This window comes from Falco punctatus, assembly GCF_963210335.1.
Source record: "Falco punctatus genome assembly, chromosome: 11".
Lineage (NCBI taxonomy): Eukaryota > Metazoa > Chordata > Aves > Falconiformes > Falconidae > Falco > Falco punctatus.
Window position 1 is genome coordinate 10,476,020 of NC_137591.1, and position 26,002 is coordinate 10,502,021.

Here is a 26,002-nt window from a genome sequence, read left to right on the forward strand (position 1 = left end):
AACCAAATAAAAAACCCAAAGTGTAGCTGGATCAGATACTAGTGGTGTGGGAGCAACTGAGGCAGAGGTGGCAAATGCAAGGAGTGGAATATAGCTGTAAGAGACAGGGTTTCACTAGCTGTGCTGCTAGACCAATTTGTGTTCTGTCCTGGGGTTTTCCACCTGGTGCTGTATTCATACATACTGCATTAATCCCAGTCTTCTGGACCTCTTACTGCTTTGTCCCCATTTTTAGGTATCACCGGTAAAAATATGTGACTTTGATCTTGGTAGTGGGGTGAAGTTGAACAGTGCGTGTACTCCAATAACTACTCCCGAATTAACAACGCCGGTAAGAGATCTACTGTAGCTTCATGCTTTTTCTCCTCTACCATAAAACAGTTTTTCTTGTCACCAGAGGTGAGCTTCTGAAGGGCTTACCACAAAGTAACACCCAGCAGTAGACAGTTCGTTTAAAGCAGGTGTATGTGTGGTAAGTATTGTCTTGGATTTCCCAGTCATAGAACAAATATACAGGTTCCATGGGGTCTCACTGTGTTAATTCTCCTGTTGGCCAGCAAGTAACACATTGATCCTGTTCATCTCTTACTCCCATCAAATGAGGAAGCTTTCATGGAGGTTTTTTATGTGCTTATGGACTGAGTTTGAACCTTCGTTTTGTGTTCATTTTGCCATATTTGGGTTCTGTAGCTAAGACCCATGAGCTAAGGGGGATGCTCTGTAATCAGAGTGTAGCTTTATGATACACGTTAGTTTGAAAAACTAGTACTATGCTTACTGCATTACTGTGAAAGAAAAATCTGACACTTTTGCAAGAGTCTGCTATGGAAATCACCTCCCATGATGTATTTGTTTACTTTCTGAAAGGCCTGATAACTAATGGATAAGATTTAAAAACTTGAAGTGTGTAAATTAATTTTTTGACCCTTTGTAAAGGATCATGAATTCATATGGAACAGCTTATGCTTCTGCTAAAGAACAGTAGGAACTCTTTTGCCTTCTATGAGGTCTCTGTGGTCCTTACACCTGAAATGTGTTAATTTTTCTCTGTACAGTACACTCACAAAATGTTTCAAATCTCTTGGCAATTCCATTTAACCTTTGAGAGATGCAGCAGTTGTCACTTGGCTTAACGAAATGAAACCTGCAGTAAATGTCAATAGTCCCTGATGCCTGATTCTGCTTTTCGAACAAGCCACCTACTGTAGAGGAGAATAAGCCTGAGTCTTGTTTTGATTTGACCCTCCCTTTGAAACTTGCGTGAACTTGGTTTCCTAGTGTGGGTCTGCAGAATACATGGCACCTGAAGTGGTTGAAGTCTTCATGGAGGAAGCCACGTTCTATGATAAGCGGTGTGATCTTTGGAGCCTGGGAGTGATCCTGTATATCATGCTCAGCGGTTACCCCCCTTTTGTGGGCAACTGTGGCACAGACTGTGGCTGGGACAGAGGAGAAGTCTGCAGAGTTTGCCAGGTGAATGCACATGTTCTGGGCACGTGTGGGAGTGTGTAGTTTGCCCTGTGAGCTTAGGGTGTAAGATTTGCCACAATGCCAGCAGTGAAGAGCTATGTTTGTAACCTAGCCGGTTATCTGGGAGGATAAGCTGTCGCTGAGAAGTGCAGGTGGTATACAGAAGCTGAATGATGATATCCCTTTCTAAAGTAAGGTTTGGCAACTGCTTCTTTCTCTGCCTGATGTGAGGTCTCGGAGCTTTTCCTCATCCTCTCCCCCACCCCACAATCCTCTGTGTTCCGTAATTCTTGATGCGGTTTATGGTAGTCGCCACAGTTTCTCAGATAAAAGTTGAGCCCTAAGAGAGTCTCCATGCATGGCCTGAATTCACTCTTTCTAAAAGCTGAGTATGTTGGCTGCACTGTTACAGGGGAGGGTGGTGGGGGAAGGTGTTTTCAGCAATGTATCGTGTCCATCTTGGGATGCACTGAATCACTGTAGAGCTACTTGTCACTCTCCGTTGACTCCATAAGGACAGTGGATGGTTTCACTTGTCACCTACCACATTAGGTGAATAAAATTGAGTGAGAAGAATTCCACTTGAGAATTCTTCTGGTTGCACTCTATTTAAATTAAAGGATTTTTCCTTTACTAGAACAAGCTTTTTGAGAGCATTCAGGAAGGCAAGTATGAATTTCCTGACAAGGACTGGTCACACATATCCTCTGAGGCCAAAGATCTCATCTCAAAGTTGCTGGTTTGTGATGCCAAAGAACGACTTAGTGCTGCTCAAGTTTTGCAACATCCATGGGTTCAAGGAGTACGTATCCCCCTTTATATTTTTTTAAGGGTTAGTCTTCTTCCAAAGTGACAAGCTGTTCCCTGTCTCTGAACTTTTAGTAGTCATTGTGTGTTTTAGTGCTCTTATCTTGGCTAATTAAACAATACACAGTGGCTTTATTCTTTCTGGAGCTCTGTGTGGTAAATATTTGGATGAATCTGTCAAGCTTTAAGTGTGTGGGTTTTTTTATATTATTGCTTCATGCATTTTAAATGGATTTCTTGTGAATACAAAGTGCTGCAGTACACAGATTATTATGTTACTCTTTAATACAGTAATGCAGAATGTTGGTAGATACAGTTTTAAAAGACCGGCAGTGTCCTCTTTTGCTTCCCAATTGAGGAAAGAAGGGATAGAACCTCTGGAGAGCTTCTAAAGCTTTAGTTTTATACCTGCCAACTGTGGTGTCTTCTTGTGACAGGAGACAAACTATGAAATGTGATTTGTAAACCAACAGTGGTTTCTAAACCCACAGTGAATTAGTTTATATGCAGCATCCATTAGTTTGGGGTGTCACCTAGTTATCACTCTCTCTTGGGAAAGCTTGATTCCCAGCTAATACATAACTAACTTTTTTAACTGCTTCTTCTAGCAGGCTCCTGAAAGGGGATTACCTACCCCTCAAGTTCTTCAAAGGTAATTTTTTTTTTTTTTTTTTTGTCTATAAACTTGGCCAGGAATAATCACTGAAAGAATGGGGAGAGATGGGAGGTGACAAATCAGGGGGTAAGATCCTGGGTTGAGAGTGGAATTTCATAAATGTGCAGCACTAATTTTGTCAAGAACATTAGATCCGAAGAGAAAAATGAGAGCTTTAATATTTCTAATCTTGCTTGTTTGTGGGAAAGGCATTGGAGAGGATTCCTGCAGTGCAGTGCTAATCTTAGTCAGGAAATAATGATGGTTTTGGCAGTTTGCTGCCCAGGAGGGGGAAAAAAGACATAAAGGCATGTATTATCCAAAGAGACTGCTTTCTGGTGGGTGAATAATAATAATATACACAGACTCGGATCTGACTTACACAGTGATCACCAGCAACTACAACGTCAATTTAACTGTGAGCAGGGCAAGCCTCATTTAAAGTGATTTGATGGCAGATTCTGTATGCCAGAGAGCCTGAGTCACACATCTCTCTTGTTATTTCTGTATCTGCCACTGGCAATTCCAGGTGGTTATTCCCATCAGAAATTAATTTCCTGAAGCCAGATGTGCAATTGTAGTGCGATTGCAGTTCTCTGAAGAAAGACAATGGTGTTGCCCCATATGCCCATCCTGTTATAACGTGTAGAAATTAAGCATGGCATCTCAGGTGGCTTCTTGGGTTTGTCGGAAGTTCTTGGCAGAATGAGGATTAGCACTGTGGCTGTTCCAAAACTCCCGCGTGTTTTTGTTACATATTGCTGGTCCTCACAATGAGGAGAGGTGCAGATATTAACTGGTCTTTTTGCCTGCTGTGTCTGTTTCGATAGGAGAAATAAAACTGCCTGGAAATAAATACTCTGCTGTGAGGGTAACCAGGTGACGTGACTCTTTGTGTGTGTTGTAACTCCTTTCTCCTTTTCCCTTGAAAGGAACAGTAGCACAAAAGACCTGACACTTTTTGCTGCTGAGGCTATAGCCCTTAACCGCCAGTTGTCTCAGCACGAGAATGACCTCAGCGCAGAGCAGGAGAATGTTGCCCACGCTGTGTGCTCCATGAAGCTTTCACCTCCATCCAAGTCCCGCCTCGCCAAGCGCAGAGCAATGACACACGCCACCAGAAACAGTGACTTTCAGCCAGTTCCCCATAAAGCCTTTTAAACTTCTTTCCTGCTATGGATTGGCAAGATCAGCCTGTGTTTTTACTTGAGATTTTTAGCACTGGTAAAAGCTTCTCTGCTTCTGCCACTTTGGTTAGAAGCTTGCTCTTGTGATGTGACTTGTACCTTTAAGGGGACAGCTTTTTATGGGAATGTGTTTTGCCTGTCAGATTTGGTGCATTAAGATAATGTAACCGATCTTTTTAAACTGGAAAAGATGGGTTTGCTGCTGGATTATTTGAGGTGATAAATCACTAAGCTTTCCTTATTTTCCTCTTGGAAGAGCACACTTTAAAATGCAAACTTGAAAACATCAGGAAAAAAAACCTGTTTTGCCCTGCAGAGCATCAGGTCTCTCCCTGCCTATGGCTGCTCTCTTGATGGCACATCTTGCAGGGCGCTGCTGCTAGTGTCAGCAGCAGGGACTGTTTTCAACAGCAGTGCCCTTCCCTCATTCTGTAGACTCAGGAAATGAAGATAATGACTGGGTAGATAACCTGCCTCCATTGCCTTCACTAGGCTTAAATAGTATGAGGATGATGCTGTAAAGGTGCAAGGATCGCTCAGGCTTGTAGAGATGAAGAGGACCGAGTCGCTTTTTTTTTTTTATTCTGTTGATAGTCTGTGTCAGAATGTGGGATGAAAGCCAGGGGTGTGTTTTTCTTCATCTGACATATTGTTGTTCACTAAGATGTCCCCCATATAATCTTTTTCTGTTGTCCAGTGTGTCTCTTTCTCTGGCAGTTACATTCTTAAGCCTTATAACCACCATCTAACAGATTGTTTATCAAACAGTTTATATTTTGTATCTGGGTTTTCTTCTATATTAATGCTATCCTCAGTTATGCCTTCCTTTCTGTAAACTACTGTTTCTCCAAGTCCTTTTGTGTGTGTTGCCTGAAGTTCTTAATGTGAATGGACAGGCTTCAGTGAATTTTGGTGTGCAAATAATTTAAGATTATCAAATGCAGAGGTACATCTGTACAAAAATGGTGCTGCAGCTGTTGCATTCTGCCTCCTGCGGTGATCTCAGGCTGGTGTCTATAGATTTTTGCTTCCAGTTTCTAGTACTGTGGTGCACCAAGGGTCAGGAGCAATTTGGAAAGGTACTGGCTGAAAAGCTGAAGGTTCTGAGTGGCCAAGGTGAGGTGCCCATGGGGAAGGGCACGGATGTTGAGCACTTTCTGAAAAGCAAGCTGTGAAAATTGGGCCACTAAGATGCCTGATGTGATGCGCCTTAACTTGCAGCCATTTCTGAAACCCTTTGCCAGGGCATTCTGTTCAGGGTGGAAAGGGGGAGGAGGCGTCCCCCAAGTGTCAGCACAAACCCCTCCCAAGCAGAATGAGAAGAAATAAAGTAGCAGATCCAACAGGCGCTTGGAAATTGAAAGGTCAAAGCTGAATGTCTTTGCATGGCCTATTCAGAGTGGTTTTACATCATCTTTTAGCAGTGTGTATACAACTATTTTTATACAACATGCTGTATTTTGTGACTAATACTAAAGTTATTTAAAACATTTTATACATTGTGACAGTGGGCAGATTATGAAATGTATTTTGCTTTGTTTTTATTAAAACACTTTAAGTTATGGATTTAACACATTTGGCAGTTCTGTGTGGTTTGTCCTGTTGATTTTTTTGGTGACATAGAAAAATAGAGGATTACTTCCTTCTCTGTGTGATATTGGATTTAAGACAATTTAAGTCCCTGAAGACTAAGCATACCTCCCTCTTCTGTTGCTTTATCAGTCTCTGGAGGCTCCTGTGATCTCTGCTCTCTTGAGGTAAAATGAAGATATGACTACACAGAGAGGGTTGGAAAGGGATCCTGTGATCTTTTGACTTCCATAAGAGATCAGATAAGTTCCTGAACTCACTGTCCCCTCAGTCATCTGCACTGTTACATTTTGTGTTCTTCCCTTTGATTTGTGCATGAAGCAAAAGTCCGGAAGCTTGACCAGGAGTGGTGGTATGATGCAAAACACTCCTCTTGGATGGAGCCCTGAAGCTTTTCAGACTCTAGAAGTCTAAGCAGCAGCATTACCGTGGAGGTGTGAAAAGGGGACGTTAATGGTGCTGCTTGCCCAGAGACTACAGGGTCTGGTAGACTTATTCAAGTGTTGGTAAGTGGCTCTTTGCAGACTTTGCTCTGCACCTGCTGCCTTTCACTGGTGGTAGAGTTTGCTCCACTAACTCACTCTGGGGCTAAGACCAAAGCTGCTGCTTCAGTGTTCTTAGGTGAACTGTTGGTCTGGACAGTCAGTCCTTTCCCCCCTGTCTTCAGAACCCAGTGTGGAAAGTGAATCCAATACACATGTCATCTTCACAGCGAGGAAGAAACTGGCTTGCTAGCCAGATTGGCTTTCCCTTTACAAAAGAGAGCTTGGGAGGAGAGAGCAAAATGTCCAGAGAAAACCTTAGTTTGGAGATATTCATGCCGTTACCTTCAGCTAGTAGAATTGCAGTCTAGGTGGACAAGTATTCCTCTGGGTTTGAAGCCTCCTCCAGCATGGAGATTGCTTTAGCTGTCGCATGCGTGCAGTGCAAAGGATTTTAAGCACTGGCATGTGAAACACTTGAAGAGCCCAGCAGGACTTGCACTAAATGGTTAAACTTTGCCTGGTGGTTCTGACGAGCCTCTGAGCTGATGGTGTAGGGCCCATCTGGCTCTTGCCTGCTCTCAGCTGCCTGGTGCATGCTGCCAGCAGCCACCTCCGCGTGTGACCTGCATTAGAGCATCCTTGCTCCCACTGGTACATACTTGCAAACTTGTCTGTTCAGGACTCGAAGCGATGATGTTTGGCTTTTCACTGAAGAGCTAAAATCTGGACATGCTTTTCCTTTTTCCACAGGGCAGTAACCTCTAGCAGAGAGGAAGGCAAGCAGCAGGGAGCAGTAGGTGCCAGAGCTGTGTAATGCTGTGAACTAAGAAAACCTCTCCAAGCGGGAAGAAGTGCTGATGTAAGCTAGTTGTTCTGCTTTCAGGTGTGGTCTCGTTTTGACTGCCTCTTGCAGAGTAATTTTTTTAGTTTCTTTGGATGTCTATGGCTAAGAGTTTGTAACCTTTGGGTGGGGAAGGTTATTTTGCCAGAGAAACAGGATGCAGCACTCCCCAGTGCCCTGTGAGGCTCACACCTGGCATAACCAGATCAGCCCATTTGTGACAAACACGGTGGGTTTTAGTTCCTTTTCCAGTGAAGTCTGAAAGGAGCAGGGATGCCAAACCAGGTGGCAGGCCCTTTATTTGTACTCGCCTTTCTTTCAAAGGAAATCTGCCATATTCAAGTCAAATGCTTTTGTTTGATCTGTACTTTAAAACAAGCTGTTTCTCTCTCCCTCTTCCTTCTGGGCAAGAGAGGTAGCAGGGAGCACAGGAGACCTTGTAGCGGTGGCACAAGAGCAATGTTCCAGTGGTACAGATGTTAAATCTTTCTTTTCCTCAAAATGAGAAGTCAGAGTCAGCTGATGGTCCAACAGTCTCTTATCACAGGTGCCCCTTTCCCTCTGGTCTTTATTTTTCAATGAGAGTCCAAATTTCTTTAGGCATTTTATCCCCAGAAGGTCTAATTTAGTAGGCCTTCATGATGCTTTTTTCATGTCGATGGGGAAGAGGCACTTGTTTCTAGGTGAGAAGTCACTAAATGCAGAGACTCTGTGATCTGTCCTTTTAAAGTAGTGAGGGTGTGCTCTTGTCACCTGAATGTCTTTTGTTCAGGCAGCCTGTAGAAGTGTGACTTCAATTCATCACTGAATCCCACCATGTCTCCTTTGGAAAGGGTTGAATCTGTGCTGTGCTTTTTCAGTTACTAGTGATAAAATACACCAGGCAACCTATGTGGGCTCCCTGGCTTCCGAAAAATGAAAGAGGCTGTTGAAAATGGCTTCTGGTGGGGAAAATGGGGTGGGTAAGGTGAAAAGTGACTTTCAAGAAATCAAAAATATGTTCTGACCAGCAAGGAGAGAAGCAAAGCAACTAAGGTGATCTTTAATGTTAAGGTGCCCCCCCTGGAAAATTCTCCTTCCCCTTCCCAAACTTTTCCTGGTAGGTGGGTGATCAAACCAAGGGAGCGGCATCAGCACAACGAAGGGTGGTGGTGGTAATTTCAAACAAATAGCAACCAAACAGCATTAGTCTCAAAGTATTCTTTCTGTCCCCGTGGGAGCCAGTGGCACAGGATGCTCTGTAGGATTTTGCTGACCTTGACGTGCAGTATTTTACAAAGTGCATTCAACCTTGTGCTTGTGCTTTTACAAGTGCGGTTTCTGCATTGTTGGTTGCATAAAAGCAAGCTCCTGTTTTTCGTTGTGTGGCATTCTCTTTCTTCATTCCCCACATGTTTATTGAATCCTTTATCAGGGATGGAAAGATGCTGTTATTTTTTTGAGAGCTGTGGGTGGGCTGGCTTTCAAGGTAGAGAGCAGCTTGGTTAATTTTCAAAACTAATAATTTTCTTTGGGCCACTCCAGTAGCAGCAACAGGCTTCAAATTTGGCTTCCATGGAAACATACTGCCATGGTAACTGAAAGGCCTAACAATCCTGAAGAAATATTTGCTTGTACCCTTCCTTCCTTCCTTTCTTTGTTGTATTTCCCATGCGATGTGTGTGTTTGGTTACCCCTGGCAGATTCAATCAGTGCATTTAAAATGCTCCAAGCACAGAAATGCACTTCTCTGGGAAGAAAACAAAAAAAGTTGCAAAAGCAATGGTGGCATTTCGCTGATGATGTTTGCAAAAAAGCTGTTTCATGTCTGGAGGGAGACATTACTGAGCCACAAATTTCTGTCCAATAGGAAAAAGAAACCCCCTGAAAGAAATGCTTCATCCTTAGATTATTTTGTGGGGACTGACTGGCATGGGCTGGTTCAGGGAATCGGACCTTGCACCCAGTCCAACATCTCTAATACCAAGGATGTTGAGAATTGACTCATCCAGTGGTTGTGAGACAGAGTACCAGTGTTCTGCTGGGTCCCTTCCAGCTGATCAATTTGACACTAGATTTTCTGTCACAGCTGCTTTCACACAAGATTGGTTAGCAAAGTTTGGCAGGGTGACAAGCAGCCCCAGTTCAGCAGCTTTGCTCTGATTCATTGTGGAGTGGGAGGGAAGGGGGAATGGGGCCTCCTGAAATGTTCTGCAAAGCAAGAAGCGGGCAAGGACTCTGCATGGCAGAAGGTACAAAGGAGCTCGGAGTCTGGCGCTTTCTGTTTGATCCAGAACAAAGTTCATGACCTAACCTGGCACCACATCCGATCAAAATCTTGTGGCCAGTTATTAGGCAACACTATGTATGTGTATGGCTGTGAATCTTATCTCCCCGACTGTTCCCTTACCCTAAGTCATTGCTCTCTGGACTTGAGAAACTTTTTCTGCCTTGGGAATTGTAATGCCTGCACCCAGCTCCAAGCTGCCTGTGGGGAAGGCAGAGTTGCCTCATTTATTTCGTGCTCCTTTTCTTCCCTAGTTTTTTTTTTTTTCCCTAGTTTCACCTTATTCTTTATCCAGATGTTCACCTTGCAGCAGCTCTAGATCTGCTTGCTTAGCCCAGGAGTGTTCCTGCAGACTGCCACAGCCTCTAGAGACTTCTGTGGAATGAAATGGAGAAACATCTCATGGAGCTACATGTAGGAGGAGAGCAGACACTGACTGCGACACAGGTTGGTGAATTGGGAATGTGGGAATAGTGAAGTCTTGTCCTCTTCAGTCAGAGAGCTGGTTTATAGAAATGATCCCAATACAAACTGTTCCAGCTTTAAAAGAGTCACTGGGGGCAATGAAAGTTATACCTGTTTCTCTACTGATGTTTTATATGGCTTAATTGTAGCTGGCTTGACCAGTATGCTGGGTTGTTTTGTGGTTGCTGTGCCTGCTGTTTTGTATTAGAACTGAGAATTGCTTTTTGGGGTACTACCTGCTAGCTTTGGGGGTGCAAGAGCTGCAACATCCTTTTGTTATGAGCAGAAATAGCTGTTTGCTGGAGACCTGTGCGGATGGTCCTGCTTTGTCACTAAGCTTTGCTGGGGGCTTCTGTCAGTGACCATCTGATTGCTTCTGGTCATAGTGGATGAAGCAGGTTGGCTTTTCTTCTCTAGCAGAGGGGAGGTGAATGAAAGTGAGAGGTTGCATTGGGCTGAGACAGTAATTGATGCTGGAGAGGAATGGGCAGAAATGGCTGCAGTCAGCACTGTTGGGATGATCCAGGAGTGGATCCCTTTTCATAAGTGACAAGTGAGATTTGTTTTGGTTTTGTGAGTTTTTTTGTTTTGTTTTGTTTCTGTGTGACATTATCCATATGGGCGTGCTGTTTTCAGAGAAAAATGTATATCCCTGCCATGAAAAACTTTTGTGGAGCAAATGCCTTCCATGCTTATCCTAAGCACTGAGCTCAGTACAAAGCTTCCAACTGACTGCAGCAAGCCTTGGTCCCGCACTGGCTGGTTTCCTCTTATGTTAAGCTCTGCCATACCCTTGCTGCTGTACAAAGTAATCCTAACCTCGTTTGGGCATTTTCAGGCTGTTTACAGCAGACTGCCAGTACTCTCCAAGCTAAGTGGGGGGTGCCATCCAGAACATGCTCTTTGCTGTGTTTTGGGAAAGGATCATGCCACCTCTGGCTAGCGAAAATGTCTTTTATACCCCATGTGTCCTTCCAGCAGCAACTGGATGCAGCTTTCCTCATGTTCTGCCTTAAACTGTCTCACAGTGCTATCATGCCCTGCAAAGCCATTTTCATGGTGTTTCATCAGAGCAGAGTGCTTTCACTCTCATCCCTACACCTGCTCTCAGTTTCATTGAAATGTGGGAAGGGACATCTGTAAAACTGCCCCCTGTTCTGAGCAATTTACTTCAAGTTTTACTTGAAACTGGAACAGGCTCCACCTCCTGCTGGAAATACCATGAAGGCCCTCTGAGGTCTGGCCATCCCACTTCTTTTCATTTGAGGTCTAAACCACTTGGGCAGCTTTGCAAGCTTTGCAGTTTCACTGCAGAACGCCGGCAGTGGTATCTGTGCTAGTGGCTTCACCACAGCCCTAGGACTTGAGCTGGAAACACAGAACAGCCTGATCCTGACTAGAAACCTCTCTGGCATATAAATAAGGTCTGCTGTAGTCACAGGCTGCGATTGTGAATTTATAAGGAAAGCGATCAGATTAATTGAGCAGCAGTGGGAGTGTTCAATTGCACTGCCTTCTGATTAATTACCCATTGTCAGCCCACGGCAGCCCACTTCCTAATGCCAGAAGCATTGCCTGAGGTCTGTGGAGTGGCAAGGTCTTTGCTTTAACCAATGGCAAAGTCAAACAGGCCTCAAGACTAGTAGTTTCTCCCCTGCCTTCTTGATTGTGTGGAAAATTTTGCCGAAGTCTCAACCAAGTCATTTTGGCCAATTTGCCTCTGATTCTAAACAACTGGGATGATGGGGGTGGATTTTTAGGAGATCAGATGGCAACTTGGATTGGTCCTCTCGATATAGATCTACCAGCTATTCTCTGTGTAGCATTGCAAGCATACACCAAATACTGTCATCTGAAAGTGATCCTGTTAGTATTTTGGTTTTGCACTTCCCCCCACACCCATTATCCCAAAGGATGAAGAATCTAGTGGGTTTCAGGGGAAGACACTAAGCTGGCACTGAAGCTACTCCAAGAAGAGCTGCTCTGTCTGCCCAGTCTGTGTCTTGTGGCTTCCCTCGAGCCCTTCATGGGGCTGGAAGTGATGTAAGCCTTCTAGTTCAATTTATGTGCTGGAAGTCAGGGCTACTTGCCTTTCCCTCCTTCAGAGCCACGTACAGATGCCGTGAGAGGTCTGGGCTGTTGTGAGGGCTGGAGGAGAGACTGAAGAGAACATCTGAACAAATCTGTGGCCACACTCTACCCCTTAATTCATGCAATGACCTCATCTTCCAATGCAAATATATCTACTTTTCTAAACATTGTTCCTTGTGATCACATTCCTTCTCAGCCTTTGCATGTCCAGGTAAATACGCCGAGCCCTTTGGATGGGGAAAGCCCCCCATTCTGGTTCCAGCTGCGTGCACTAAGGCATGTCACTGTCTTACACACCAGCAGCGTGCTTCCCTTCTCCCCAGAAATCTCTCACCTGATCATATTAAGATTTCTCTGGTGTGTTGGTATTTGCAGCCACTAACTTGCTTCTGCAAACCCAGTCCTTTCCTCTCCTCTGAGAACAGTAGACCAGAGGTCAAGTCTCCACTCTCACAGCAAAAATTCTAATTGCTCCCTAATATCATTGCTGTCGGCTATTGAATTTCAGCCCTGTTAGATTTACTGAGGTGCTCAGCATCCTGCTTGTGATATTCTGGCCCTCTTCTAAGTGATGGCTCAGTGTCATCAGTAGATCTCACTGCCCGACTTCTCTTTTTGTCGGGGCCATCAACTAAAATGATTTAATTGCTTGATTAATTCCATTGTTGCTGCTTTCCTCCTCATTTGTTAGATCTTACCCTGTCAGCACAACTGTGGCACAAAAATTCTGGCTTCTGTGCAGATTCCTCTCAGGGGCTATCACCACTGAAGTTACGTTTACACACGAGATGCGTGCATAACCAAACTCTTCACAAAAATATACAAAATCTACTTGTACAGTGTTTCTGTACAGGAAGAACCTGCCTGGGGATGAGTGAGTGGGTGGTAGTCTGCTGCATAAGCAGCACTGCTCTTTCAGGCCCTGCAGTAGCTAAAGGACATGCTTCCCACATCTCTGGGTTCAGGTTTTGTCTTCCTAACGTCACATGCAGATCACTATAGCTTATGAAGTTTCATAAAACTCATTGCCTTTTGCTTTAACAGGAGAAATGTACAGCTGTGAGAAAAAGTACAGCTCTCGTGAGGATTTTTCTATTTTCTTCCCCATTTCTCAGTATTTTTGGAATAGCCAAAAATGCTTTGGCAAGTCCAGATTTCTTCTACTTCTGATTACCAGTTGATACCTAAATCACACAGTCCCTGTTTCTGAATGCTTCAAATAACACCCTTCTCCCCTGTCCACGCTGCTTCTGGAGTAGGGGCAGTTGTCCGTGTGCTCCTCTGCAGTCCAGCCTGCATACTGACTTCTACAGCAGAAGACTTCATTCCATAATCTTGAGGTTTCTCCAAGATACCAGCTCTGGTTTACCTCTCGTGGATGAAATCTCTCACCAGAGGCTGTGTCCTTAGTCACCTCCCTCGGGGGTTAAGACTGTGATCCTGGTTTTGCCCTCTTGCATGCAGTTCCCCAGCAAGATGAGGCTACTCAAGGTCTTGACCACCCTGCTCAATTTTGTGCCTGAATCTTCATCTTTTCAGGTTACAGATAACAGAAGCCAGACAATCCTGACTTTCCCATCAGAGTTTTTGATCCGGTTCTTAGCTTTCCTAAGGGCACAAACTGCCATGCGTCAACTCTTCTTGCCATTGGCACATGAGGCAACGCGCTCTTCTCTCATGGGTGGTTAAGCTCCTCTGAATTACATGGTATTTATTACACAATAAGAACACACACAAACTATTACTGTGTATCCTCCTGGTGAGTTGTTTCAATGCTTAAAGCCTGTGGCTGGACGTGGAAGATTTCCAAAACCACCAGTTACTCCCAAACTACACATAAACAGATTCCTTACATTATGGTTTTGGAAATATTGCCCCCTTGGGCTTCTTCATTATCAGTTCAAGACAGAAACAATACAGTCCAATATCTGAATTATGAATGCCAGCTTCTGTCTGCTTCTGTGCAGCCATTCAGCCTTGCCTGAGTGCCTTAGATGGGTTTAATCCCAAACTGAGTTTTGAGGAATGCTGCCAAACTTTTCCAACAGCACGGAAATCAATAAGCTTCCCTTCCCTTCCCACTCTTGTTGTAACTATTTTTTTTTTTTATTTGTCATGTGTTTTTTCTTGTGTTGAATAATTCAGCTAATAGGCTGGCACTTGAGAGCTGTGTTCCCTAATGAGGGAAGCAGCTTGCCAGCTTTTTGTGTTTCCAGTAGTTTGACTGCAAACCCAACATCGTTAACAAATCACCATGGAATAGCTGTGGAAATACAGAACAAAATGTTGTTGTCTTAAGTTGTTAAGAAAAAATAAACAGAATGAAAGAAACCCAAACCCCACACAGGAAAAGGAAGTACGAAAGTGAAGGGTGCATGGAAGGAGGGTGGGTATCGGTATATCTGTTGACAGTTCTGCTTCTTTCCATGTTTATGTGAATATGGTTTGTATAGACAGCAAGCCTTTTTCTTTTTTCTTTTTCTTTTTTTTTTTTTTAAAGCTGAATGTTTTATGGTCTGTGTAACACACGTGGGATTTAAAAAAAATAAATGGATGTGATGCATTTTTGCATATTGCTTAATCCCCTTTAAAATAGCGTTAAAATCATATTGGCTTGAGTTTGTTCAGATCAAGATTCACACTGGCATTTTTCAGACAAACGTCTAGTCCTTGCATTTGTTCTTCCCTGGATCCCCACCTCAGCTTACCAGAGCAGGGTTCAGCAGCTCTGTGTGCCTAAAGGGTCCCACTTGGGAGGACATTTGCAAGGTCCCTCGTCTCCTTTGCAGGACAGTAACTGTCATAACTTGGGAATCAGGCAGAAATGCAAGCCCATGTGGCTTAGTTGGGTCCTCCTGCCAGCCAGCAGCTTGCCCGAGACCAGAACTTTCATCTTGAATCCCTGCCCAGTGAAATTCTGCAACTGAACTAAAATTACACCAAGTGCTGCATCTGAGTTCAACATCGTTATCTGTGTAATGTTTTCTGCAAGGCAGGGAAGATACTCATCTTAGGTCTTGGGGCCAAATTCTCAGCAGCAGATGTAGCATGGGAATGCTTAATGCAATAGAGACTCTTATCTCAAATGTTGACTTAAAAAATGTACATCTAAAAACCTTATATATGCCAAAGGTCCCTATTATGCTAGGTACTGTACAAACATGGCTCCAAGAGGTTGTCCTCATCTCAGAAAGTGAGTTTTTCCGATTTCTTTCCTGTTGTGTTACCAGCATTTGTGTAAAATGCAGAACATTGAGCTGAATGATAGAGCTGGGCAAAATTTGGCACTTCTGAATTGAGCTAAACTGGCTGAATTGGAAATTAAAATCCCACTCATCTGGCCTGTAATTGCTATTAAAGGGTCCTTTGGAGGCATAAGGCTGAATTAAATCAGCCTTGCTATATGGACATCCAGGGAACTGCACCAAATTAGAGCGGTTAAAGATCTGACTTATTATGTTTGTTTGTACTCAAAGCCTGGAGAAGGGAAATTGAGATGAACAAAAATGATGACAGTAGAATAACAAAGGAAAGCCGGCAAAATGAATGACTGAGAGCTCATGGAGCATTGCTCAAAATGGGTCCTCAGGGAATATGAACTCACAATTGTTGCTTCTGGAAGGCAGCTCCCCTTTTGTTTGCATGGATGTATCGCTCAGCACCCTCCTCTCGTCCTCTTGCTTGTTTATAATCTATCTTCTGTTTCATACCAGTCTTGCTTGTTTTTTAGTCTATACTTCAGCAGTTGGTGACAGGAGTAAAATACCCTTTTGCTTTGCATAGCAGGGATATATGGGACATGAAGCCAGATGGCTGCCAAGATGAGCAATTGAGAGTGTCTGCACGTTATTAATTGCAGCTGCTGTTTTTGCAGTCGGAGGTGACAGGAAGGTTCCCGGCAGCAGCCAGGAGCAGATGGATGAAGAGGCATGTGTCTTGGTGGCACATGATTAAAATCTGCTGGGATGGGGTGTGCTCAGCCCCACTCTGAGCTTAGGCCTTCTGTTGGACAGCAATGGGTTTATTCCTGCTTGCCCGTAAAGGTGATGGCCAGGAGCTTGGTTTGATGCACCAGTGTGATCCCTCTGAAGTTGGTTAAAGCTGAACTGATTTTCATTGTTTCTTGCTCTTCCTTCTTAGTTTTTCTGTTAACTGCTGCATTGCATTACTAAAAATACCTAAACCCGTATCACTTACTGAGCTGCTTCCTCTGCTTGTGCTTGTTCCAGGTGCAAACACCCATCTCTCTCTAAACACCGATCCCATCTGCCCAAGTTATCACCACTTCAAAGCAGAACTTTACCTTTAGGGGACCTGTTATTCTGTAATCCTGGCGTGTCTCCTCCTGCGCTAGCAAAAGATCTGGCACTCAGGGTGGGAGTCCAGTTTGGCAATAGCTGAGGGGAAGGGTTGATAATTCCATCCTTCTCTAAATTGGAGGTTGGAACATCTTGGATTCTTGCTGAGAATTAGAGGGGCTGTTTTGGGTCAAGCTAAACGCTCTTACTCTGCATCCTGTTTCTGTCAGTGGCCAGGAGAGGATGTCGGAGGAAGACATGTAATTAGGATGCTTTCCCTGCCTGTAACCCCTAGCCTTTGGCAGTCAGCAGCTGAAGGACTTCATGAACTGGTGGTGTGCTGTGCAGTCAGCAAAAGGCAGAGATCTTCATTGTCTTTATGAAGCTTGAAGAAGTCTTGATATTCCATGTTTCCTTCCTGTCTCGTCCACCCATGACACAACACTCCTGCAGCCTCGTGGCTCAGAAGACAGGCTGGATTTGAGCTGAAGTTGTTGTCTTGATTCAGGGTGTTTCAGGGTGGGTCCTGCAGGTGATGAGTGTTGCTGTGTGCTGTCATCTTAAGCTGAAAGTTTGCCAGCTTTTCCTCTGGATTTGCATTGATAGAAGCAGCATCAGTTTGGTGTTCTGGCTGCGACCTCTTCACAGAAAATCCTGCTCTCCAGATAAAAGGAAACTACAAAAAAAAAAAGAAAAAGCCCAACTCAAAAAGAGTTCCTGTGAAAGGACCCTCTGGCAAAACAAAAGCAGCATAAAACAGTTTAACGTTGTTGATGATGACATGGGAACTGTCTATCCCAGTTCAGAGCAGGAGAGGATCTGGCTTGTCATATTTGGAAGCCAGTGACGATGTCAGCGGCCTAAGGTGGTATCTGACTGGTGACCACTGCCATGGTTTAACTGGTAACTAAGCCCCACACAGCCACTTGCTGTCACTCCCCACCATTCCCCCGTGGTGGGATGAGGGAGAGGTCGGAAGACTAAAAGTGAGAAAACTCGTTGGGTTGAGATAAAGACATTTTAATAAGTAAAGCAAAAGCCGTTGCACGCAGGCAAAGCAAGACGAGGAATTCATTTACCGCTTCCCATTTGCAGGCAGGAAAGCAGGGCTCCGTCACGTGTAATGTTTACTTGGGAAGGCTAACACCATCAGTTTGAACGTCCCCGCTGCCTTCTACCCCCAGCTTTAGATGCTGAGCATGATGTCATAGGGTATGTCATACCCCTTTGGCCAGTTTGGGTCAGCTGTCCGGGCCGTGTCTGCTCCTAGCTTCTTCTGTCCTCCCAGCCTGCTCGCTAGTGGGGTGGTACGAGAAAAGTCCTTGACTTAGTGTAAACGCTACTTAGCAACTACTAAAAATATCACTGTTATCAACATTATTCTCATACTAAATACAAACCACGGCACTGTACCAGCTGCTAGGAAGAAAAATAACTTTATCCCAGCTGAAACCAGAACACCACTCGGGTGCCTGAATCCCTGGGGATGTGCTTAAGGTTTTTCTTTTGTCCATGTCTGCCACCTGGCATTAAGGAATGTCTGGCACACCAGCTTTATCTGGATATCGCGCCGCAGGCACTGCGTGCTTCCCTACTCAGGGCTTCAAGCATTTTGACACCTGGAATTTGAGGGTTTTTAAACATGGGGTTCCTAATTTTGGCCTGTTTGGCTCCCTGCCCTGGTTGCCAGCCACGTGGTGAGTCAGGAAAGGAAGATCTCAAGCATTTCCCTTCCTGAGATGTATAACTTTAGGATGGCAATGTTGAGGGCATATTGTTGCCTGGACTATGGTTTTTGGGATGGTATCAGGGCTTTTGTATTAGGACATGGCTGAGAGGTCCCTGTGTTTCTTCTCCAGAAGCAGCGTTCACAGGAAGGAGAATGAACTGACAGGCAGTTTGGGACGGGATAATCTCCCAAGTGCAAGGTACAGAAGTTGTACGCTCCTTTTCCCTAGGACGGTGATAGGCTCAGTTACACTCAACACGATGGCTGTGCATAGAGCTATCTCTTTTCTCTGTGTCTCTGAGATTGAGTCAATTTGGTTCGATTTCCTTAAGTGTATTCCCCATATAAAAACTGTTTTTTTACGTTTAATTACAGCTGTGTATGCAATTATGTATGTTTTCTGTGCATGTGTTTGCACATACAATTCCTCTAATTCTGAGCATGGCTATTTCCTTTCTGTTGTGATCTGACTACAACAAAAATTAAAATAAAGATTAGATTAGTTGCTGTGGTAACAGCTACCCCTGCCTCACATGACGCACAGATTCTGTGAAGCAAAGGAGCACATATCAATTTACACTCTTAATTTTTGGGACACTCAGGGTTCAGCTCTTCCCAGGAGGTCCTCTGATGACAGCAAGTGATATCGCCCTGTTTCCACTCAGCAGGCTTATCCTCTTTGACTTTTTGTAATTCATAAGAGCTTCAGAGCTGCTGCCACCACCTCTTGGTAGAAACAATCTCATCTTTGTTTCAGTTTCTTTCTTAGAACAACAACAACAAAAAAGAGAGCGGGAGGATGATGAAAAAAGTCTGCTCTGGGGGATAGTGAGGCTGCGAGGGGTGTGTTTGCTCCCCTGGGGATGGAAACAGCCAGGGCTTCACGCACATCAGTGCAGAGGCTGTGCACGGGCTGGAGTTGTATGGCTAATAAGTAATTGCTGAGGAAAGGGATCATTGCCACACAACATCAGCAGTCAGGAACTAGCAAAAAGAAGTGCGCAAAAGAGCTAACAGATCTGCTGTGCTCCTGGTTCATTTGTTCTCATGACTGTACATCAAAGTTTTAAATGTTTCTGCTTTGTATTGGAGAAAAATAAACAGCCTTGAGTAGATGTAGTCAGACTAATGATATCTTGTTGCGTGAGATCTCACTTGTTGCATCTCCCAGCTATCAGATCTTTTAAGGTGTAGGATGAGACGAATTATCGGGTCCACAGGAGAAGAGCACATGAAGAGATAATACACTTGACTGCAGTTAATGATTGCTGCTGTGTGTCTGTATACTTTACAGGGATAATAGGTCTTTTTGATTCTTGCCCATCGGGCGCTTATCCATGTTGTCTTTCAATCTGCATCCTTGATCCCTTCTCAGAATTTATTCCAGGGCTATCACCAGTCCCAAGATTACATTTTACAGCTCAAAAGGCCGCAGTTGTGAGCCCCCTGGTAATGCAGGGGTGAGAAGGGAAGGTCTGGGGGATGCCTCTCCCTCCACACTTCCCACACTCTTTCTTATCGATTGTTCCCTGCCACTTTTTGTCTCCATCTCCACTACAAATATACTGAAAATTCCCACCTCTAGAACAACCTGCTTACCTTAGGGTGCATTAGGTATCTAGTTCAGCTACAGACTGAACGAACCACAGAACCTGGCAAGGCATTTTGCAAAGTGGAAGTGGAAAATAGGTTTAATACCAGCTTGTCCCTCTCTATGTAGCTTGCTTGTTAAAAATTTATCTCTCCTCCACGCGTGATGGACATCTCTCCCTGCTGATCTGTCTACCAATTCATGAACCTACCTGATAGCGCACCTCAGCCTTCCCAGCTGGAAGCCTAGCTCAGGGTTTCTTGCCACCTTCTCCAGGGACACAGACTAAAGCACCCGCTTGTCCAGCTCAGGGAGCTGGGAACAGCTTGGGGCTTCTTAGCGGCATGGTCCAGACTGGGTCTAACTGGACTGTTTCTGAAGTTGGGATGGGGAACCATAGACTCTCACGAAACACAACATCATCCGTTGTCCTGAGTTTCCATGGAAAACCTATTAGGAAGAACTTTCTTTGTGGTAGTGGTTTAACATGCTGAAAGAGGACACAATGTCCCAGCTCACACTGGAGAGGCAGCAGTATAGTTTGAGGTGTCTGTGTTGTCACAGCTGTAAGAACAGAGATGTATTATGAGCGCTAATTATATTAATAAGTTGTGCTGCTGTTTGTGTGAACATTGCTAGAGAGGAATACAGATTTTCCCTATTGTTTTATTTCCAGACAGAAGCTGAAGCCCTGACAGGGGCCAAGTCTGTACAAAGCAAGAATGTACGTGCTGTGATTCCTGAAATTTAATAAAATACACAATGTATTTTAAAAATGCAGTCGCTGAAAGCAATATTTCTCTTCATCAGATTGATTCCCTGGAGATTTTGATGCATTAATCTCATGTTTTCTTTCTCTGGCATCCCTGACTTGAGCTATGCACACAGCCGCCTATCCTGGGAACTGCTTTGTGCCTCAGGTTGCCCCCAGTTTCAAGAGAGGAAATGGGATAATGAATTTTCCTCAATTTATATGGGCTATCCAGTCTACAGGACCTTAGCTTTTGTCTTCACGTAGCCTAACGCTATGGGACTGTTGCTTTTTCACTCTGCTTGTAACAAAGCAGTGTCAGCGTTAAAGATGTGCTCCCTTCTGTGGTCTGGGAGGAAGGAGTCTTGGACTGGAGAACTCTGGCTTCAGGGATGAGCTGGTCTGTTTATGGAGCTTGCTGTTTCTCCTTCTTCCAGGCCCTGCTGCTCTGTCCTGGGGGGCATTGCCATAGGTTTCCTGGTGCTTTGCTTTCATAAAGCTCTCACTGCTGTTTTGTTCTCTTTTGCTCCTTTCCAGTTGCCAGGGCCCTACTGCTTATAGCTAAAATAAGGCACCAGCTCTGAAGGGACAAGGTCCTTTATTCCGCAGTGTTCTTGCCATGGCTAGGAAAGGGATGCTGCTGGCAGCCTAAGTGGGAGGAATGGGATGTCTCTTAACACAGGTGCTTTATTTATGGGCCGTTAAGGACTTCAGCAGTAGTGCAGAGTCCTGGATGTCTCCTTATGGGGGCTGCAGAAAGCATTCATTGTCTCTTCTGCTTATGGCTTATTACCAAAGCAAGTTATTGTGGGGCAGTAACTACAGGAAAAGTGGGGATACCTGTGCCAGCTTCTGTCTTGCGTTGATGCAGTTGCCTTGGCTATCTTAAAGCTGAGCATTTGCACAGCAGCTTCAGTCTGCCCTGGGCAAGAACTCCTTGTTTTCTATCTAGATTCACTTGACAGCAGCCAACTGTTGCCCTTCTTTCAGCAAGAACCTTTCTCCCTCTCTGCTTGCTAGCCTACCTTCTTAAAAACTCGTGTGAGCACAACTTCCCTCCCACACTGGCTGGGAGGCTTATAAACTATTACAGAACCACATTTTTTTCTGCTTTGAGCATCATGATACTTAATGCAAAAGGTGGAAAAAATGGAGGGGCCAGTTCTGGTAAAACCTGAAATTAAATCTTCCTTTAGTAAAATGTCATTTGTAAAATTAGCAAAAGCTGCTGCACATGTGTGTGCTGTATGCGGGTCGTGTTTCACTGCTGTCTTCAGCACCTGACCTTGGTATTGGTGTTGCATCTTTGTCTGACTAGATTAAGAAAACCTGTCCAGCTGCATCCCAGCTTGTGATTTAAGGAAGAAGAGTGGAAATTAAGGCTTTTGGGACTGGAGCAGGCTTTGAGAAGGTTTTCCTGCTGCCCTAAGGTGAGCTTAGTACATTAATAGGATCAGTACATCTATTTTTATATATCATTAGATGCAGTAGCTGTTATGTGTCTTTACAAGCTGCAGATTCAGATAGATCCATGCTCAGTTGGTATATGGTTTATCCCAGAGAGAGAAAATAAGGATGAAGCCTGTATCAGCATGATATGGGTGAGGGAGAATGGTTGGAAAAAGAGTGGTTTTAGTCCTCAGCCTTGCTAAAGCCTTGTGGTGTGATCCAACAGAAGCCACTTTATCTCAACATATGAAAAAGGGCCAGAACGATTTCCTTTGTGGCATGTCTGAGTTGTCTGTCAGCATCTTTTGTATGGGTTCAATCCTGTCCCGAAGAGCAGCTTGCAGTTGCACTGACCACAGCAGTCATGCCCACCCTAGTGGGCTTGCCAGACCTGAATGCTGGATGCAGATGCAGGCATTGTTCATCAGAAGCAAGGAAACAGGTGGCAAGACCTTTTTGTTGTCCTACATGTTATGCCTCACTGCTGCAGCCCCTTGCTTCGCCTCCTGCAGCAGCACTGTTTTAGCAGCGTCTAAAAGACTACCAGTGCAGCCACGCTCCCTGTGTCTCTGCTTCTTCCCCATTTTGAATGGCATTCAGCTTTCTCTTTGTTTTGGTGCTGTTTGGTGCCCAAAGATTTGAGTATTTACATCTTTCAGCCCGATACTTTTCTGAGCAAATGTAATCTAATGCTTACAGTGGGCTTTCTCAGGCACAATGTGTTGTACTTCCCAGTACAAGCTGTCTCTGTTGGCTCTAAACTGCAATAACAACTACCTTTAATCATCTTGTTCAGCTTGTAATAGGCAGCTTAACCACAGACGGTGAACTTGAGAATTTTCCTAGCTCATGTCTGCTATGATCCCAGGTTGGTTTCTATTTCCTACCTCTTTGTAATAACTAGTTGGTGGTGAAACCTGAGTGGAAGTTGTCTGGCCTTGGAGAGAGCTGACGTTCGCTTCCTCTGATGGATGAAAACAGGAGGAGAGTGGGTGAAAAACACTGGGTCACACTGCTCTTATAAGACTTACAAACAGCAGCTCATCTTCATCCTGAAATAATCGCTTGTAAAGTCAGAGCTTTCCTGGTGGGATATATCAGCTGTAATCTTGGGAAGAATTCCTGCCTTCTGAATCAATGACCAAATGGTCCAGCACAGCCAGTGATGAATTACCCATTTCCATCTCCTGCTTTCTAGTGCCAAATCTTCACCAAAACCAGTCACGAAGTCTTCCTCGCCCTAATGGCACATTTCCCCAGGCAGCCTTGCTCTGTTCTTGCAGCCCCGGAGGCCCAGGATGTCGTGACCACACGTGAAGTGGAAGAAGGAGACCTGTGCTGGGTTAAAGGAGGCTGTAGGTGGGGGAAAAAGGAGGAAATCAAGCTAGGACAAAAGGATGATGAGCCTCTGAGAGTGCTCAGGTCTGGCAGGACGGGGTGGGATGCTGTTCAGGGGTGAATGGTCTTGTTTAATGCCAAAACTGTCTTCTCCTATCCCCACACCTACAAAGGGGTTGCTCTTGCTGGAGCTGATGGAAACCACTGGCCACAAAATTGCCTTGCGTTATTGAAAATCAGGCAGAAGGCATAGACAAAGAGCATTTCTCACACACCTGCAGGATGCCAGGCTCTGGGGATTACACCTGGCAGTACCTGGGCTATAGGAACATTACAGGAGCCTGGTTTGGGTAAAGGGCTTGCAGGGGGACCACATGTTGCCTTTACTCCTTTTTTTTCTGTGGGTTCACCTGTGGGTGAGCTGAACAGTGTGGTGTTTGACAGAAATTGCTTCTGACATACTAGAATCAGTATTTGTCCTCAGCTGGACCTAGAAGACCTGTGTAAGTGCCTCATGCGGCAGGACCAGGGACATTAACCCACTGTGGGGTCAGAGCCTGCAGCACTGAAGCTGCAGGGCTCCACTCCAAAAAGCATCAAAAATAGCTAGAAAGAATGTTTTGAGAAGGGTCTAAAATACGGCTTGCCTGGCAGCGGTGCTGCCTACACAAGGGAGTTTTACGGAAAGTGAAAGAACACAGGGGAAAGTGCGAGCTTGGAGTCATTTTGCAAACTGGCCTGAAGTCACTCTGTGTCCTTCATACCAGAATGAATCGCCCTCAGGCACTGGGTGTCTAACCCATAATATTTGCTGGATGTCCACGGTGGTCAGCAGGACAAGTAAGGCTTTAGCAAGTGTCAGAATACCTTATTGTGGATTTCTTTTCCAAATGAACTGAAGGCTGTCCTGGTCTGAGTCACACCACTTTCCTCCCATCGCAGAACATCTAAGCAGCCAAATAACTTTTGTTATTTATGTGTGGGGATTGTAGCTGTCCTTGCATGTCTAAAGCAGGCTTAAAAATCCAATTTTTCTGCAGGATAGAAGACTTTGGTTTAGAGTCATGTTGTTGTGTGAGCTAGATGCTCTCAGGCCTGATAGCTGCTTGGGGATGTCGGTGGGTTTTACACTGACTCCAGTTTTGCCTAATAGCTGCATGAGGCTTTGGGAGTTGTTGTCTCTGGCCTGCACGCTGCCATGGCCCCCAGGCTCTGTGGGATCTCTGTAGCCATCTCGAGGCTCCAGGGTCTCTGCTGCAAAGCTGGGAGCTCAGCCCTTCTTAATTCGTATGTTGGAAAGCTGTAGGACCTCCTGCTAGTCCTCGTTTGTTCTAGGAGGAAAGCAGGCATCCTCCAATCTTTGCAAGAAGATCAGCCTAGGTTCATGGAACCTGAGATGTTTTGGGTGAAACCTTGTATGCTTTTCTTGGTGAAACAAGGGTTTGAAGGACTTCTGATCAGCTCTGCATAGTTCTGCTGCTCATCTCCACTCAAGGAGCTGTGGTATCCAGTGCTGTACTGCGAACACAGAGCAGAGAGGCAGCTCCCTGCCTTGAAAAACTGGGACTTTCTGATGTGGGTTGGTCCTTCTGGGTTCCTAAGTGGATTCCCTGTGTGATCAGTGTCCCTGCATTGTTTCTGCGGCATTTCGTCTTTGGTCTGTGTAATGTCCTAATTGTGCTGTGATTTCTAATGCTGCTGTTGCAAGGAGCTTGAAGTGTTACAGGGTGGAAGCAGGACACGATTTATGTTTAGTATTTTCTCAGTGAAATCAGCAGCTTTCCTGGCTGTATCCCCAGTCCTGATGTTGACGTGTTTCTCTCTGCTCCGGGCTAAAAGCAGCACCTGCATAATAGTTTGCTCTGACATGATACCTACTGGGCAGCCTCTGTAGCAAATTATAGGTTGAGCAAATTAAAAGTAAATGGAAAAGGAATGATAACAAGCAGAAGAGGTGGTTGCTGGCACTTTCTCTGGGAGATCAGGGGAGTTAATTCTTGGCTGACTCTGTAAGAGGCTGCTATTTTTCTCTACCCTCCCTTCCCTTTACCCTGTTGCAGAGTGATCTCAGCTGGATGCAGCCACGGTGTGGGGCAGGCACCAGCGTGACCCCTGCTCACTGCACAGTGAGGCAGGGGCTTGGAGCATCACCTCTCCGTGCCCCATCCCCAGCGCAGTGAATCTGAGCCTGGCTGTTTGGCGCTACAGACCCATAGCTGCGGTGCCGCAGGAGCCAAGCTCTGAAATGCATGTGCTTATTGCTGGGTCCAGCCGGCTAGGATCTGAACAGGTCTTAATTAGGTTTTGGCCAGGTTTCCTTCAGAAGTGAGGCTTATGTGGTGCTGTTCATGTGCGTGTCTGTGTGTATCTCCCTGCTTTGCTCTTGTTTCTCCATCTGTTCATCTCCACTCTGTGCTGAGGTGTGTCCTGCTCTTGCCCTTCCTCCGTCCTGCCTCCTGCTCTCACAAGGACTTGGGGGTACAGTTAGAAGCCAAACAGACATTTGATTTTAGTCCTCCCGCTCTGGCAAGTGAAAAGGCCAGGTCAAAACCTGAATCAATGAGTCTCTGCAGCAACGTGTGGGGCAATTCCCCCTGCCTTTGGGGGACCAGCAGCCAATTCAGATGCTCTGTTACCTTACGGGCATAATGCTAAGTCCCACAGAGATTCCTGCCACACCAAAAGATGCTTCTCTCCCCCCAGTTTTCTCCTCCTGCCTGTTTTGGGGAGCAGGGAGAGCTTCCAGCCCACCCCAGACTCTGTTTTCTGGAACTGAGCTTCAGTACTGAGAGCATAAAACTTTGCAGCAAATTCCTGTGTGATGTTTCCTTGAATCCTCTTGGGTTATACTGCAAGTTTTATTAATGCTTTCTAACAAACATGCCACTTGTGAAATAACTGCTGGTCATGTGCTATCTGGGGAAATTTTATTGCATTAATTTTTTTATTTTTATTTCTCCTGCAGTCAAGTTTTCTGCTACTCTCTCCC

General features: G+C 45.0%; 2 protein-coding genes across 7 annotated transcripts in view; both read left to right on the top strand.

Moving 5' to 3' along the window:
* The window catches only part of MKNK1 (MAPK interacting serine/threonine kinase 1), a 49,138-nt gene extending 43,444 nt beyond the window's left edge, over positions 1-5,694 (top strand). For 5 of the 6 annotated variants that reach the window (XM_080407673.1, XM_080407672.1, XM_080407676.1 and 2 more), the window contains 5 exons: positions 236-331; positions 1,279-1,473; positions 2,108-2,272; positions 2,886-2,929; positions 3,865-5,694. In XM_080407673.1, the coding sequence (XP_080263799.1) occupies positions 236-331; positions 1,279-1,473; positions 2,108-2,272; positions 2,886-2,929; positions 3,865-4,093 (729 nt within the window). In that variant the 3' untranslated portion in view covers positions 4,094-5,694. The remainder of the gene's footprint in view (positions 1-235; positions 332-1,278; positions 1,474-2,107; positions 2,273-2,885; positions 2,930-3,864) is intronic. The other variant, XM_080407674.1, reaches the window with a different exon arrangement.
* Positions 5,695-5,816: 122 nt separating this feature from the next.
* The window catches only part of TMEM275 (transmembrane protein 275), a 46,954-nt gene continuing 26,768 nt past the window's right edge, over positions 5,817-26,002 (top strand). Inside the window, exon 1 of the mRNA XM_080407689.1 lies at positions 5,817-9,748. The gene's annotated coding sequence lies outside the window, so the exon portion shown is untranslated. The remainder of the gene's footprint in view (positions 9,749-26,002) is intronic.